The sequence below is a fragment of the Peromyscus maniculatus genome, chromosome 2 (genome assembly GCF_049852395.1).
Source record: "Peromyscus maniculatus bairdii isolate BWxNUB_F1_BW_parent chromosome 2, HU_Pman_BW_mat_3.1, whole genome shotgun sequence".
Lineage (NCBI taxonomy): Eukaryota > Metazoa > Chordata > Mammalia > Rodentia > Cricetidae > Peromyscus > Peromyscus maniculatus.
The window spans coordinates 132,649,260-132,667,506 of NC_134853.1; the positions used below are offsets into that span (position 1 = coordinate 132,649,260).

General features: G+C 37.7%; 1 protein-coding gene across 2 annotated transcripts; it reads left to right on the forward strand.

Moving 5' to 3' along the window:
• Positions 1–694: 694 nt before the first annotated feature.
• LOC102926499 (selection and upkeep of intraepithelial T-cells protein 7-like) lies at positions 695–15,440 on the forward strand. Of its 2 annotated transcripts, none has more exons than XM_076564774.1 (7): positions 695–947; positions 3,570–3,659; positions 5,104–5,454; positions 8,997–9,275; positions 10,973–11,080; positions 11,747–11,869; positions 14,451–15,440. In XM_076564774.1, the coding sequence occupies exons 2-7, from the start codon at positions 3,584–3,586 to the stop codon at positions 14,732–14,734; spliced, it is 1,221 nt and encodes a 406-aa protein (XP_076420889.1). In that variant the 5' UTR covers positions 695–947; positions 3,570–3,583; the 3' UTR covers positions 14,735–15,440. The 2 variants fall into 2 exon arrangements, with proteins under 2 accessions (XP_076420889.1, XP_006977841.2); XM_006977779.2 differs by having other exon boundaries at positions 3,582–3,659.
• The last annotated feature ends 2,807 nt before the right edge of the window (positions 15,441–18,247 follow it).

An 18,247-nucleotide genomic window follows, 5' to 3' on the forward strand; every position in this document is an offset into this window, starting at 1 on the left:
TTGGGCATTTTTGTCTTGCTGGTCTTTTGCTTATATTATGGTTCCCGATTTTGTGTTCTTATGGGGTGTGTGTGTGTGTGTGTGTGTCTGTGTGTGTGTGTGTGTGTGTGTGTGTGTGTGTGTGTGTGTTGTGCTTTCTCTGTGTTTTATGTTAGTTTTTTAAAGCTGGTTTGTTTGCCTTTTGATGGTTTCCTGTTTGTTTTCTAAAGAGAGAGAGAGAGTGTGGAATTGGCACAGGGAGGTGGGGAGGATTTGGGAGAAATTGGGGAGGAGAACCTTGATCAGAATATATTTTAAGAAGAAAATTTTATTTTCAATAAAAAATATTATCTATCCTGTTAAAAAGGTTTTTGACAATTACCAGACTTGTTCCGTACCATCCACTAAGCTGAATACTGCAAGTATTTAGGAAGAAAATGTAGTTGATATCCAGAAGTACTAAAAGTATTTGATATGTATTGGAGTGGAAAATCTGAAAAACATATTTATAATGGTAATTTTGAGAGTGTATGACAGTCTATACTAGCAAGATTAGTGTTTCTAGTGTTTTCAAGCAAAATTTAGGGAGAAATGATGTAAAAAAAACATTCCTTGTCTCAGATATTATCAGGAGACAAGCAGGTCATGTTGGAACAAGTCTACTGTAAACAACAGAGAGCCCAAAAGTGATGAAACACACGATGCTTATGTGTGAGAGCTCATGGGGCTTTTATAGAAATTAAACAAATAGAAACCTTCCGGTTTTCTCAGTGAATGGATACTGATTTCAGAATGGAGAGAGTTAGACACCACCCTGGAGGAAACTGGTCGGACCTGGAGAGAAGACGAGCTCTGAGCTAGAGGAGGTGTGGGTGACTAATGGTGAAGGAGCTTTGCTGAAACACCTGCAGGCACTGAGAATCCTTAAAGGACCAGGAAAGAAATTCTTTTTGGATTCTGGAGCTCAAGTAAGTGATCTATGTATGTATGTTGGAGACAAGAGTGTTTCCTGAGTCTGTAAGTCTAGCCTTTGGGTCTTAAACTCTAATTTCCTAATAAGACAATTCTTTATTGTATGTGGAGCTTAAAAATCTGACAGGTGGTGAAGTCCTTCAAAAGAGAGGATTTGCTTTCAAATTTCATTATTAAGATAGCTGACATTCAGGGTCCATTGTGCCCTGAATTTCAGATATTATACCATTTCCACAGACTATTTTTTAAAAAAACCCAGAAAGAAAATAGCTGGGCCAGTGTTTTAGGCATGACTCTCATGATCTGCTTACTAATTGTAAGTTATATAGTAAGACATATATGATAAAACTTGTATACATAAATATCCACCAAAAGACTATAATTAATACTTCATTTATTTAAAAACAAACACTCTTATCAAGAGATTTATTGAAGTTTAACTGAAATGCAACAAAGTCTGTAATATATTTAGGGTAAATAACTTGAAAGGTTTTAAATATGAGTACAATCAAGAAATTGTTGCTACATCCATATAACAAATAACTGGGACTTCAAAACTGTCTTGGTGAGCTTTTGAGATCATTCCTCTCCATCTTTTTTTTTTTGTCCCTAGGAAACCACTGATATACTGTTGTAATAATTATTTGCATTTTTTAGAAGTTTATGTACTTGCAATTATAACATGTGAACCAATTTCATCAGACTCTTTTAACTTAGCCAAATCCTCTAGAAATTGATACCCATCACTTATAGAGAAATCTGTCACATTCCTTTTCATTATGCATATATTTTATGGCTAGCTATAGCTTGTTTGTCGATTCTTCAGTTAGAAAAATGTTTTTTCCAGTCATCGGCTTTCATATACTACTACTGGGTGTAAGTCTTCTTGTACTTTTAATTCTCTTGTCATTTGCTTTTAGGAATAAATATCCTTAATAAATTAAAACATTAGGTTATTTGTTCTGAAGGCAGTGGTGGTAATGGAGGGAGATCCTGGAATCGTTCCAGTCATTTAAAGATTACATTTCTTATCATGTCTCCTTGTTGGATGTAACCTGTTCTTCCAAGTAGTAAGCCAGCCAATCACTTGCCCACACCATGGTATATAAGTCATATGATGTAACAGCATTATTGTGTTACATAATGTGTTATTTTTCAGATAAATAGATGATATTTCATTTACTTTAGAAGTGTGCACACTAACCACACAATGGCCAAATAGACTTCCCACTTTCTTTAGTAATAGAGGAATTTTGCTGATCTTTGTGACCATGGGGATTTCCTTCTCATGATCTTGACTCACCTCTAGAGCATATGGCAATGGCTTAAATAAAGTTCTGTATTTCCCTATTGTTTGAAGTTCTTAATTGTTTATGGTTGTCAGGCTGACAGACACAGTGAATTAACTCATGTCTATGACTTTAAGGTAATGTGTGCTTAACTCATAAAATGCAGGATAACCAGGTATGTTTGAAGTAATTTATTTGTCTAAATATACCATATCTAAATATTTGATTGTATTTTTATAAAAATTCATCATTTGTTTAAAATTAAAATTTAAATATATACCATGGTTTTGCATAAAGGGCAAATTTAGAGTAAAATTTGAGTTTCGATTTATAAAGGGCCAAAATTTTCCCTATTTATTTATTCATTTTTTTATTTACTTACTTATTTACTTTTTATTAGTCTTTTGTGACTTTCTAGTTTTGTGTGAATTTTGATCATATTCATTCCCCAAATCATCCCATGTCCATCCCATCCCTGTTTATTCAACTTTGTGTCCATTTTTAAAAACTCTTCAAGATCAATTTTATACTCTCCAGATACTCTTGGAATTTAGTCCTCCCCTGGAGTGTGGTCAGTTTTCATATGCATGTCCTCTTTGAGAAATCTAGCCCTTTCTTTCCCTGAAGCTACTAACTGATGATTACTCCATGCCTAGGGGTGGGATTGTGTACCCAACCTCCTTCTACATTTGGCATGGATAGAGTTTGCACAGGTTTTATGCATGCTGTCTTAGGTGCAAATGCAGAAGAGTATCCAAAGGATATCCAAAAGTATCTCCTTGTGGTCATCTACCACCTCTGGCTCTTATACTGTCTCTGGCCCCTTTTAAACAATGATCTCTGAGACAAGAGAGGGGGAGCAGTGAGGAATATATATTCCCTTTAGGGCTAATCATTTTTCAGTTTCTTATTTTCTGCACCTTAACCGGTTGTAGTTATCTGTGTTAATCACTATCTATAGAAGCTTCTTAGATGATGAATGTGAAATGTATTGTTCAGTGAGTACAAGGATAAGTCATTAGGAGTCACTTCAATATTATGTCAATTTAGCAGCATAATAGATTAGGTTTTCCCTAAGGTCTAGGCCTAACTATACCTGAGTCACAGAACATGATGAAGTACAAGAGTTTGAACCAATGGGATAAAAGTATTGTGAAGAGTTCTCCTTATCAGAACCAGGTGTGAGAACACAGGCATTCTATCAGACACTGGCAAGCCTTGCTCTATAAAAGGAAAAGTATTAAACTTTTCCCTTTTTATACTTATTAAGAATGTCTATCTAGCCAATCTATGCCTATGTCCACTCTATGCTCTATGACCACTTTCTAGTCTCATTTCCAGATATGATGAAGCTTAAGTTCTCTTACCTTTCTGGATACTGTGGATACTTGCTGTTTCTGCAAGTGATGATGTCTTCAGGTAAGTTTATTTATTATTTTCACTTACCCTTTCCTTTAAAAACCCTTTCAAAGTTCCTTTGACCATTTCATACATGTGCATAGTGAACTTAAGTTCTGTTTACCCCATTCCCTGTTTGCACCCCTTCCTTCTCCTGATGATGCCTTTATTCTTTCCAACAAGTCCCAGTTCTACTTCCACCCTCTTTTTGTGTGTGGCCCTTTCAGTGTTTTAAAATTGCCTGTATGAGATTGGGTGAAAAGTTATTTATTAGGACACAGGCAACTTACCACTGCTACAACACTGAAAAAGGGATAGCCCCTCCTCCAGAAACCATTAAGTGTCAACAGACTCTCGGGCGTGGGTGGGGACTTCTGAACTGCTCCTCCACCAAGAGTGTAATATTGCCGGGCGGTGGTGGCGCACGCCTTTAATCCCAGCACTCGGGAGGCAGAGCCAGGCGGATCGCTGTGAGTTCGAGGCCAGCCTGGGCTACCAAGTGAGCTCCAGGAAAGGCGCAAAGCTACGCAGAGAAACCCTGTCTCGAAAAACCAAAAAAAAAAAAAAAAAAAAAAAAAAAGAGTGTAATATTGATGCATTTGGTAATGTGCAGCCCTTGTGTCAGTAACCACTGTCATACTGGCGTGAGTGCAGCACTTGTCATATCCAGAAGGATTTGACCCTTTATTCTCTATGTCCCCTTTGCTTCAGTGTTCCCAGAGTCTTGAAGTGGATGACATAGATGTCCCATTTAGTGCCGAGCACTCCACCATCACTTATTCTCAGCATCCTGGCCAGTTGTGGGTTTCTGCATTAGCAGTCGCCCACTGCAACACAGAGCTTCTTTGATGAAGGCAGAGCTCAACACTAATCTCAGATGGAGGAAAGGACTTGAAGATGACTCGTTTACTCTTTTCTAATTAGTTTTGGCTGTGGGAGAAATCTAAGATAAACTTCCAGTGACTCACCCTGTATCCAAGGAGCAGAAAGTTGTCACTCCATTGTTAGAACAAGTAAAATATGGAAAACAACAAAACATCCCTGGAAATCAGAAAGTCCTTGTAGCTCCATAAAAGTGAGGTGACTAGGAGACCAGGAGCCAAAATAAATACCTCATTTTAAGCTGTTTCTCTGAGGGAATCCATCACAGTTCCCAGCAAATGACTAATTCTAAGGCTCTGGAAAGTTCCAAAGTAGTTGCACCAGACAGATTCTTCCTCCATATGACTTTTTTTTTTTTTAAATGAGAGACACAAGTTGTTGCTTCTTGCTCTACCATCTTCCCAAATATATCTTTTAAGGTACAATAAAAGTACTGGGTTTTAAAAAAATAAAACATTGATGGACTATAGGGAGTATAGTCAGAGCTGAACATTTGGATCAACTAGGTATGTTTTATTAAACAGTAAGAGACAGGGGTGGTTTTGGCTTCAGACTTATTTTGGTATTCTTTGTTCTTCCACAGAGAAATTGATGGTAACTACTCCCACAAGACATGTGCTAGCTAGAGTAGGAGGCCATGCTGAGTTCAGCTGCCAGGTGACCCCACTACACAGTGTGGAGTATATGGAGGTGCGCTGGTTCAAGAGTGGCCATTCCCAACCTGTTTACCTGTACAGAGGTGGCCATGGAGTGAATGGAGAAGCTGCACCTGAATATGTGAATCGCACAGAGTTTGTGAAAGATGCCATTGGGAAGGGCAGAGTGGCCCTCAGAATTCACAATATCAGCATTTCTGATGACGGGCTTTACCAATGTTTATTTAGTGATGATAGTGGCTTCATTGATGTGGCCAGCATGAACCTCAGTGTAACTGGTAAGTTATTTGTAGAATAACTGTCCTTGTGCCCAACAAACTGAAATACATGAATTATCTAGGAAGTTTTTTCTATATATTTTAAGTATTAAAGTCTTATTATTCATTTAAAATAAATATTATATATTTATTTTTAAAATAACACCAAAACACTGAGGCACCCATATAGCCTAATCCCTGTCATCTTTTAGCTCCAATGATGTAATAGTTCTTTTAAATTTTTTCTTTTATTTATTGACATTATAATACAATTACATAACTTTCTTCTCTGTTTCCTTCAAACCCTCCCATAAATGTCTCATAGCTCTCTTTCAAATTTATGGTCCCCTTTTACAATTAGTATTGTTATAGACACACAAACATATGCACATATATACGCACATATATTCCTAAATATATAGATATAACCTGTTCAATCTGCATGCGACTTATATGTAAGTTTGTTTTCTGAGCTGACCGATTGGTATTGGGTAAGCAATTGGTGTGCTCTTCACAATATTCCTTAGCTGTCTTTGTATATGGTGTGGGACTTCTGGGCTTCCATCACACTCCCCACCAGGCCACTTTGGCATGCCTGTTGTTGTCCTGGTTCAGCTCATATTTAGGCAATCATACCAGTGAGACTTAATGGGTGTAACTTCTTACCTTACTAAGAAACACAGCCCCATCAAATTTCCTGATTCTCTGACTTTTACAATCTTTCTGTCCCTTCTTCTGCAATGTGTCCTGAGCCTTAGGTTATGAGAGTTGTTTTGTGGATCTATCTGTTAGGACTGGGCTCCACAACTCTTCATTTTGATTGGTATGGTTTTATGTAATCATCTCTGTCTGTTGTAAAGAGAAATTTCTTTGATGAGGGGCAAAGCAAAAGACTACACTTATCTATGGGTAAAAGGACAAATATTTAGAATGCAGTTAGGCATTATGTTGGTTTAGGAAAGTGGCAGTTGTCAGTTCTCCTCAAAGATCCATTGCTCCAATATCATTGGCCCTGGGTAGTTGTCTAGGATTCCAAGACCAGGGATCAATTACCTCTTGTTGAGTGGGTCTTACGTCCACTTAGGGAGTTGTTAGTTACCAAGGTATATGTGCCTCTACTGCACCCTTCGGGTTATTTTGTCATGCTGATTGTTCCTGTGGTTCATAGGCATTGTAGCTGAGTAGGTCAGTTGTTTGCTTCCCTACTTGAGAAGCTTCTGGTACCATGAAAGTTAGTGTCAGGGAGAAGACTTTCCAGTTAGATCCAGCTCAGTGTCCTCTGGGTCCTGTATCTGAAGTTCATGGTGTCCATAGCAATAGCGACTTACCTTCCACTTCTAGGGCCAACCAAGGACAATTATATCCTCTCTTTCTCCATTTTTTTTTTTTTTTTACAATTAGAGCACCTGTACTCTGCCTTTTCCTTCTCTATTGCTCCCCCACCCTCCCATCCCAGCAATAGTCTATTTTTTACATTCCCTTCCCGATTTCTCCAATTATTTCAGGATATGTTTTCACATCTAAAAATTTGGAGCTATGAGCCTCTGATGAAAGAGAATATGTGCGATTTGTCCTTCTGGGTCTTGTACAATATGACAACTGAAAAGTTCACGATTTTATTTTCTTTACAGCTAGATATTATCTTATGATGTATTTATATCATATTTTTCATTATTTATTCATATGCTGAAGGGCATTTAGATTGTTTTCTAATTGCTATCTATTTTGGAGAGAGTAGCAATACACACAGATAAGCAAGTATCTGTGGATTAGGATATCAAGTCCTTTGGGCATGTGCTAAGGAGTGATATACCTGGGGCATAAGGTAGATTTACTTTTACTTTTTGGGTATTCTTCACACTGATTTCCAAAATGGTTGCACCAGTTTCAGTCTTACCAACAGTGAATGAGTCTTCTCTTTTCCCCACACCCCCTTCTGCATTTGGTGTTAGTTGTTTTGTTAATCTTTGCCATTTACCTGGAGCAAGATGAAGTCTCAAAGGTGTTTTGATTTGCCTTTCCTAAATTTCTAGGGATATTAAACATTTTTTGTGATCTTACTTGCCATGTGTTTTTCTTCTTTTGAGAACTTTTGTTCGGGTCCCAAGCTCATTGTTTTGAATGGGTTGTTTCTTTTTTTCTTTCTTTGTGATTTTTCATTTAATTTGAATATTAATCCCCTGTCATACATATAGCTGACAAAGATTGTCTCCCCTCCTTTCTCTTCATCTGGTTGAGTTTTTTCTTTAGCTGTGCAGAAGCTTTTTTGTTTCATAAATTCCCACCTATCAGTAGTTAACCTTAATCCTTGTCTTTGATTTGGAGTTAGTTTTTGTGCAAGGTGATAGATACTGGTCTAATTTCTTCCTTCCTTCTTTCCTTCATTTCTTCTTTCCTTCTTTCCTTCCTTCTTTCCTTCCTTCCTTCCTTCCTTCCTCCCTCCCTCCCTCCCTCCCTCCCTCCCTTCCTTCCTTCCTTCCTTCCTTCCTTCCATTCTGTTTTTGCTTTGTTTTATTTTGGTTTGGTTTGGTTTGGTTTTTTGAGAAAGAATTTCTCTGTGTAGTCCTGGCTTCCTGGAACTCACTCTGTAGACCAGGCCAATCTCAAACTTAGCAATCCACCTGTGTCTGCCTCCCAAGTGCTGGGATTAAAGGAGTGCACCACCACTGCCTGGCAGATACTGGTCTAATTTCATACTTCTGTACATGAACATCCAGTTCTCTCAAATCTATTTGCTGAAGATGTTTTTTTACTTATTAAGATTTTTTTTACATTTCATTTCATTTTACATGCCAACCACAGACCCCCCTCTCATTCCTCTTTACACCCCTGCCTCCCCTCCCAGTCCACCCATCCCCTCATCCAAAAAGGCCAGACCTCCCATGGGGAGTCAGAAAGTCCTGGTACATTCAGCTGAGGCAGGTCCAAGCCCTTCCTCCCCTGTATGAAGGCTGTGCAAGGTGTCCTACCACAGGTAATGGGCTCCAAAAAGCCAGCTCATACACCAGGGATAGATCCTGATCCCTCTGCCAGGGGCTCCTTAAACAAACCAAGCTACATAACTATTTCACTTATGTAGAGATTAGATCTCCTAAGTAAACTGGGAGCAAGGTGGGTAATAGAGGGTAGGGTATGGGGGATGAGAACATAGGGGAACGGCATGGTTGAGCTGGACCAGAGATGGAGTGGGAGAGCAATGAAAGAGATATCTTGATAGAGGGAGACATTGTGGGGATTGGGAGAAACCTGGTGCTAGGGAAGTTCCCAGGAATCCACAGGGATGACTCTAGCTTAGACTACAAGCAATAGTGAAGATGCTTTCTCTAGAAAATATTAAAATATTCAAGTGATGAATAAAAATCATGCTGCTCCCTCATACATATACTATGCAGTGGATAACATTCAAATATTCACTGGTTGGTCTAATTTGTAAATCAAATGTGGTGTTGATACACAAATTTTCTGAGCTTATAGAACAAGCTGTCATGACTCTGGTGTTTGAACTGGTCAAGTCAACCTCAACACAATATCCTGATTCTTTTTTTTTTTCTTGTTTCCTCCAGCAGTTGGATTGGAGACACAGATCCATGTTCAGGCTCCTGATGCTGATGGAGTCATGGTGGAGTGTAACTCAGGAGGGTGGTTCCCACAGCCCCAAATGGAGTGGAGAGACAGTAGGGGGAAAACACTTCCACCATCATCGAAATCGTATTCACAGGATGAAGCCAGATTTTTCCACATGAAGATGACTCTTCTCACAAACCGGTCACAGGGCAGTATCATATGCTGTATTTTCAACCCTGTAACAGGTGAAGAGAAGCAAACAAGTATCTTCCTAGCAAGTGAGTATTGTTGCTGGGTTTGACAGTTGATCTGGAAACATAATACAAAATTAGGGAGGTGATTAATATTTAAAAGGCTTATTATGTTATCGAGTTCCCTTTGGGTTTCATTAAGACAAATATTGTCAGGTACTATGATGACAGTATTAGCAGGCAAGGGAACAATGACAATCTAATAAACACACAGCTATATTGGCATTTAATTTTATTTCAACAGACATACTATTTTTCTGCAAGTTTAATAAGATACATATTTTGGTAAATATAAGAATCTTGCTAATTTTTAATTAATTTTTTTTATCAAGGTTATAAATATGTATCTAGGAAATGAATATATAATCAATATCATGTTTTTAAATTTTCTTTATTTGTTTGTGTTTTGTCTGTGTGTATTTGTGTGTGTGCCTGTGTGCATGTGAACAAACACAATGGTGCATGTGTAAAGGTCAGAGGATCATTTCCTTGAGTTAATTCTCTTCTGCCACAGTGAGTTCCAAGGATTAAACTTGAGTCCTCAAGCTTGCATGGTAAGCAGTTTTACCTACTGAGCCCCTAACTTAATGACTTTTGTTGTTCTTTGTTTATTTTTTATTTTGAGACAAAGTCTCACTGTGTAGCCATGGCTTGTATGGAGCTTGCTAAGTTGAGTAGGCTGACCTCCAATGTATTTAGATCCTCATGGCTTGTACTTCTGGAATGCCGGGATTAAAGGTGTGTGCCACTATGCCTGGTGCCAAAATTTATGCTTTTTTATGAATCCTAAATGAGTTTTAGCAAGAAGCTTTTATTAGTCTCATGTAATTTTCAGAAGTGTCCTGTCATTTGAATATAGTACTGAATGATAGTTGACAGAAGCCATTAAAACAAGTAGTGAGTAACAAGTACATCTAAAGCCCAGACTACTTGCTCTTGCCTTGCTGGGTCTTAGGAGGTGTAATGGATGAATGTCAAAGACAAATCAGAAAAAGCTTGTGTCTTGAGTATAGCAAAATTACCTTTAGCTGACAAGGCTGTTTTAAGGATAATTGTAGGAGAAGGATGTGAGCATTGATATATGTGTGTATATATATATATATATATAACTTACATCTCACTTCATGGAATCATTTTCTATCCTGAGAGCAAAGGTCCCCCATCTATCTCACCTCATTTACTCTTAGAAGATTAGAAAATGAATGGAAAAATAAATCTTTCTATGACTATGTGTGAGTCTGTAGAAAAGATTTGTGCGATTGAAGAAAAAGTAACACACATGAATAATCACTAAAGGCAGCTGTGATGGCACATGCAGTAATCCAGCACCTGGAAGCCTGGAGTAAGGATCATGGAGAATTTGGGTACAGTCTAGTATATATAGAGTGCTGCTGAGAGAGAGAGAGAGAGAGAGAGAGAGAGAGAGAGAGAGAGAGAGAGAGAGAGAGAGAGAGAGACAGAAATAAAGAGAGATATTCTACAAAGTCTGCTGAGATTTCGTGACATGTAGTAAAGAGAGTGTTTTAGAATAGAATGATTACAAGGTCACAGAAATGAGTGTGAATGGAGAATGTTTTCTCTATGTAGGGAAATTGTATAATGATTACATCTCAGACGTCAGATTCCAGGACCTTAAGGAGAAGAAGGGTGTTTAGGATCAACAATTTTCCAAAACAATAATGTGATGTTCATAATGTTTTTAAGACATTCGTTCTTTCTTTTAGATGACCTCTTTAATCAAGACGGCATTTGGATGATTTTTTTAGTTTCCATTGCATGTATAATGCTCTTTTTATTTGTGATGTACTTCATCTGCTTTTACAAAAGTTCAGGTAATGTATGATGAGGTAGTATAATTAAGGTATTTTTGAGAAATTTGATTCCAAGTCATGTGAGTTTTTAGGCAAAGCTGGATGACATTGATCTTTCAAAGTTATGGTTACCACAAGCAGACTCATGATTGTTTTTCATCTTAAAAATGTTGAACTTCACATAGATAAATTTGAGTTTCCCAAGACATGGCTGTTCTTAGGGATGGTGTCTATTTATATGACTTTTAATTCCCATAGTCACTTCTATTCCTCCAAAGAAGCATAGAATGGATGAAGTAATAAAATAAATGAAAAACTAATTCCTGAAAATTAAAGGAATAATTTCCTTTTTAAGAAGTAGTTCAGCTTGTGGTTGGGGATTTAGCTTAGTGGTAGAGTGCTTGCCTAGCAAGCACAAGGCCCTGGGTTCAGTCCTCAGCTCCAAAAAAAAAAAAAAAGTTTAGCTCAAAATGCAACAGAATGAACTAGTGATGCTTCAGGCCAGCTAGTACAGCAATTCTATCTCATTATGTATTTCCACTAGTTACAAACCAAACTTTCAGATGGATCCCTACTAGGTCAAGAGGGAATGAAACAGTGACTCCTGCCTTTCCAGTTAGTTGTCCATAGGCTAGTGTCCTACAGTCATGTGTTCCTCTTTGTCCATTCTACCCTTCTCTGTTCTAGAGCATGGATTTGGACGGCTACATAGATGTCTCTCTAAGTTGAACTCATGGCCTATTCAAATACTGAGTCTCTTAACCTGTGCTCTAGTACTCTTTGCTGTGTATCTACCATTCCGGATCAGAGGTAAATGGAATTAGTAATGGTGGGATATCCTTTAGTCTCTCTCATTTTCCTAAGAATTGTTTCCTGGAGATTTAGTCATGTGAGAATTTCATCATTACCAGGAGAACCTGTGGTTCTGGTGACAGCTCAGAGAACCAGTTTCCAGTATTAAAATTGTGGATGTTAAGGGTTAGGGCTGCTCCAAGTGAGTCCACAGCATTTTCAGCTGTGGTGGACATCAGATCACCCTGTTCTTTCTTCCACAAAGAGAAAAAGAAACATGAAAAAAAATATGCTCAGATACAGTGACTCAATTTTAAGTATTTCCTGTGGTCACTTAACTGTCAGTATGAATTCATGAGACCAAGTCAAGTTTCAGTGTGTATTTGGGGCCCACAGTCTACACTGAAAGCATGCTAGATATTAACTTTCCACACTTATTTCCAGCTCTGGCAATTATCCTGAACATATATATGCAATTTATGGAGATTAATGAAACTTTAAAATTCTTCTATGGATACATTTCTGATAAGATATGTCCATTATTTAAAAATGAATTAATGATTGATATAATTATACTAATTTTATTGTATTTGATGCCTTGGCAATTCTCCATTATTTAAAGGTTTATAGAGAAATGCATGTAAAGGAGATTACCACCCATTTTATTTTATTTTTAGCATGACTTCCCAACCATAGGTGAGAATTTTATAGTTATAGGTGTCTAAACAATGCTTTCTTTATTCCTCTATTTTCTACCATTTTGCTAGACAGGCCTTCAAAAAGATTATGTATTGTCAGATGTTTCAAGCATCTCCATTGAAAATTACAACATTCTGGTTTGGGATTTATAAAACCAGGGGATAAAAGAAGCCCTGTTAATTATTGTCCAATGATAATAAGTACATTGACATTCAAAGTGCGAACACAGAGGTCCAAAGTGACTAAACAAACATACAAAAACCCACCAAAACCCAAACTCCCAATGTCTTCATTCAACTAAGTGCTTCCTCTCACTCCTAAGGATCCTATAGGAGAAAATATGAGGAACCACAAAACTAGGACACAGACAATCTCAGCTTCTAAATTATCCCTGATCATTTTTTTCAAATTTTTTCACAGATTTTTTTTTTCAAATTTGGTGACCACACAGGAATAGTAGAAAGTTCTATAAGTAACTACTATGATGCACCAATTGCATATCATTAACAATGGACAGGGAAGCACTTACCATTGAGCTGTGTGTTTCATATGTGTTAACCTTTAATCATATATATGGATTACAAATAATTCCTCTTTTCTCTCATTTCAGTAGTTGTCTTTTCACTCTGGTTTATTTCCTTTGTTGTGTAAATTGGTTTTCAGTAGTTTCTCCTAGTTTTGCTTCCTTTGTGTCTTCTTTGGTGTTGTGTTCAAGAAATCATTGCCAAGGCCAATGCCAACCAATCCCCTTATATTTTCTTTTAGAAGCCTTATGGTTTCAAGCCTTAGCTTTACATGTTTAATCTATTGATTTGATATTTTTGGTATATGGTGTCATACCGAGGTATGACACCATTCCTTTACATGTGGACATCTAGTTTTCTCAGCACCATTCATTAAATAAACTATTCTGTTTCCATTATATATATTTGGTGCCCTTGTCAATTTCAATAGACTATAAATACATGAGTGTGTTTCTAGGCTCTCTCTTCTGTTCCATTGATGAATATATATGTTTCTATGTCAGCACTACACTGTTTTCATTAGTATCTTTATAATAGACTTTGGACTTGAAGATTTAGCCTGGTGGTACAAAGGTAGCCTAGCATGCATAAGACTCTAGGTTCAGTCCTTTGTACTGAATAAATTATGTAATTTGAAGTATAATGTCTTCAACTTTGATTTTCATGTACAGGATCCCTTGGCTTACTTAAGAATCTCTTGTGGTGCTATACATACTTCAGAATTATTTTTATTTATTTATTTATTAAATTTAAATAATTTTTTTCTTCAGCATTCCATACATGATTACTGTAATTACATAATTTTCATTCTTTCCTTTCTCACCTCCAAATCCTTTTGTGACACCCTCACCTCTCAAATTTATGATCTCTTTTCCTTTATTATTTATTGTTTTACACACACACACACACACACACACACACACACACACACACACACACACACGTGTATTACATAAATATTACCTGTTGAGTCCATTTGGTGTTGCTCATATGTATATGTATTTACAGATAACAATTTGGGATTTGATAACTTATTGGGGGCTTATCCCCAGAGAAGACTGATTTTTCTCCTGCTCAGCAGCCATCAATTTTTTTCTAGTTCTTCATCTAGGGGTAGGGTCTTGTGAGATTTCCGAGAACTGTACTGGTATGTTAACTGTTGTTTTCTTTGTGCATATCTTGCTTAAGAGACCATGGTGATGTGATTTCATGGGTGCCTCAGCCTCCTAAATGCTAGTATCATAAGTGTACATTATAGTACTCAGCCTTAATTGGAGACAATCTATAACATGTAAAGGAATATTAAATGTTATTTTTAAAAATTGATCCTGTAGTACACAATCTCACTAGTTTTCTAATTTTTTCACATTCTTTAGTCTCTCTTTCAGATCCTCAGTTTCCCTTATACAACTCCTGGATATTTGAATTGATTTCTGTGATTATTTTCCTGCTGATATTTTTCGTCTTACCAATCATTGTCTTAATATTGATACAACTTGCACATTTCCACCACATCCCCAAATGGAGAGGAACAAGAAGAATACCTTGGACAGCCAAACTGTTCATGAGGCCTAAACCCTACACAAAGAACTGTAGGGAACAAAGAAGAGCTGGGAGCAGAAGTGATTTCCAGAGGGAAGAGCTACCAATCAATTGTTGAATACCCAAACACCAGCCCTGAAAACATACATATAAGTAACTTTATATGAAGTGAACAGGTTGTGTTTAGGATTATAATTACTTTAACTGAAATTTTAACTAGCCCAAGTCAGGTATCTCAGCCCAGAGGGCACAGTTGATCAATCTGACCCAAGCCTTTAATGAAGAAAAGGAAAGTTCACCACCATATACAACCTCAACTGTGTTGTAGGGTATAAAATCTTGATCTGGATTTTATTTGTTTGTTTTTTTTTTCATTTGGCTAGTGGTAGCCATAAGAGCTCTTAGATAGGCTGGGCATCTTGTGGCTACAGAGTCCAATCATTTGGACAGGCATGTCACAGGGTATTCCCCAAAGTTTGGGTTGAAACCCATTTTGTCTTTTGTCACTATGCTTTTACTGTCATGCATATCCGTAGTATGATTTATAGAGAATGATCTCTAGAAGGATTCTTACTACCAGGGGCAAGAGCACTAGAAACAAAGAGAAAATATCAGCCTTGCTACAGGCTACTTGACTTCCCCTACAAATTACTATCCTCCACTGCTAAGGACATCAAAAAGATGACTCCTCTGAGGCAAGAGGTAACTGGGTCACTAACGTGACTGCCTGACAAATGGCCCTAAGATAAGTGGAGCCTATTGACATTCTGGTGACAGACCCTGTTATGATCAATCTACATGGGTCTATTAAATGGGTAACAAATTTTTTTTTTTTTTTTTTTTGGTTTTTCGAGACAGGGTTTCTCTGTGTAGCTTTGCGCCTTTCCTGGGACTCACTTGGTAGCCCAGGCTGGACTCGAACTCACAGAGATCCGCCTGCCTCTGCCTCCCGAGTGCTGGGATTAAAGGCGTGCGCCACCACCGCCCGGCTTATCCTTCCCCCCCTCATACCGCGTCTCTCATTTGGCCCAGGGAGCACGCATACTCCCGCCAACAAAATTTATTAAGCTATCAATAGAGGAAATATACTCACGATTACAGAACGGAGTAGATAGCAGAAGTCATCTTCTGATCACCGCAAACGAATCTACCTCACAGCCAAGAGCAGGGAGAAGGGGCATGTGACCCTCCTCCAACCCTTTATCAGAGGCCATGTACAATGGCAGGAAGCACTGCCTCCTTTGGGCCCTATAGCCCAAGGTCATGGACAGAGCAAATACCACTACATTTTTCCTCTTTGTCTAAATAAGAAAGTTCTAATCTTAATGCAAACTATATACAGTAAGAATGATTATCAAGTGTTGTCCAGCAAAAACAAAGGGTATTAACAAACAAAAATGGAACTACAGCCAACAAGAATAACATCAAACAAGAGACAAGCTAAATGTCCAGAATATAGGTAAATGGCAAATTACCGGGATTACTCCAATAGATGTCTTATCTTGAATATGTTCTAGCTAAGATATGAGAAGATTGTAACTGTAACTATCTAGTCTTAAACTCCATCAAAAACCTGAGAAGAAACATAATAATACCCGAGAAAACAGGAGATGAATGCAATCAACTTTTGGGAATCTTGAAAGAGCAGACAGAGACAGCTGGCAGCTTTGGACCGTCACCTAAAGTTTCTCAGCATCATTGGTATATTCAAATTGGATACAGGCCTAGAGTACCTGACAGATCATTTTCAGAAGCAGATATTTTGGAAGACTACCTTACCCTGTCTTGGCAGAGTACAGAAGCTGTTTTTCCTTATGTCCTGCTCATGCAGAAAGGGACAATATTTGTACTGTCAGCAGTTGAGGCAAAGGCAATTCTTTGTACAGTAGGCTATTTTGTGCCAAGAAGAAGACCAACTTCTAAATGGAAATGTCTCAGAAGCCCAACATTCTCTAGGGATCAGATTGGTGCTACACATATTACCTATCCATCTGACATATCTTTCTGTAAATCTGGATAACCTAACTAACATAACTATAGAAATGACAAGCTCAGTAAGTCTTCTCTACTAAAATAACTTAAGGACTAAGGCTTCACATTAACAAGATAAACAGTCTATAAGTAGATGTACCATATAAGGACAATGACCTCAAAATTGTGACAATACACAAAATAGCTTAAGCAGAGGTAAGAATGTATAGTGCAATAGGACAATAATCCTAAATATGTATCAATATACAAAATATCTTGAACAGAGGTAGAACATACATACAATATGACAAATACAATATTACATTTGAATCAATATACAAAATATTTCAAACAGGAGTAGGAATATGTGTACAATACAACAAATATAGTTTTGTATTTATATCAATATACAAATTACCTTAAATACAAATATAAGAATATAAGTTTACATTTGTATCAATATACAAGAATCCTTATCAGTGCAAATTATCTAAGGCTGATATTTTACTAAATTAGTTCACTAGTAAATACAATAATCTATCTTAATACCCTATAACTATCAATCCCTCTTTTTCTTTTCTGAAAAAGAATACTGAGTCCAAATTTTATTGTTCCACCCCCAACCCTACAACCATCCATCCATAACCCTGAGAAAAATGCAACATTTGGGACAGGGGCATTGTTTTCTTATAATTACTTCCTGCTGTTTAGGGGGCTGTGGTATTTCTGTGGGGGCCTGTAAGAAAGCTTGGATTGTTAGGTCTTTTTTTCTCTTTTTTGACTACTTTCTTTATTTTATTTTAATTTTATAATTTGATTTAATTTTACATATCAGCGACAGATTCCCCTGTCCTCCCTCCTCCCGCCCCCCGCCCCGCCCTCCCTCCAGCCCACCCTCCATTCCCAGCTCCTCCAGAGATAGGAATCTCCTGGGGATTCAGCTCAACCTGGTAGATTCAGTCCAGGCAGGTCCAGTCTCCTCCTCCCAGGTTGAGCAAAGTGTCCCTCTATAGGCCCCAGGTTCCAAACAGCCAGCTCATGCACTAAGGACAGGTCCCGGTCCCACTGCCTGGGTGCCTTCCAAACAGTTCAAGCTAATCAACTGTCTCAATTATTCAGAGGGCCTGATCCAATTGGGGGCTCCTCAGCTATTGGTTCATAGTTCTGAGTGAGAATTGTTGAAACCAAGATTGGAAAAAGCACAGGGACAAATAGCCAAACTAGTAGATTGTTAGGTCTTAATAGGGATAGCCATAGAGTCTACAGCCAGTCTCAGAAATGAATAAGATTGTCTGAGATTCTGTCTAGAGGTATAGTATGATGAACAATATCATCTTAGACCTGCCCTGAAGAGTCTTCAGTCCAAAGCTAAATCATTGAGCAATGTTCTTAGATACCATGGCATCTTTCTGGACCAAGTAGAGTCATTCTTGTGGGGCCCCAACTTCCTTTTGGAGACTTCAGAGATTGCTATTGGAAAGACTTATTTTTTACTGTGGAAAACTTGAACATTTTTAATATTAAAATGAATAGTTTCAATTTATTCTGGAAAAGAGAAAAGATCCTCTGAAACCAAGAACAAGCATGGGAAAAATAGAATCTTGATGACAATGGTCCCTTTTTATTGGGTTTCTTCTGTCCCACACCAGACAGCTCTTCT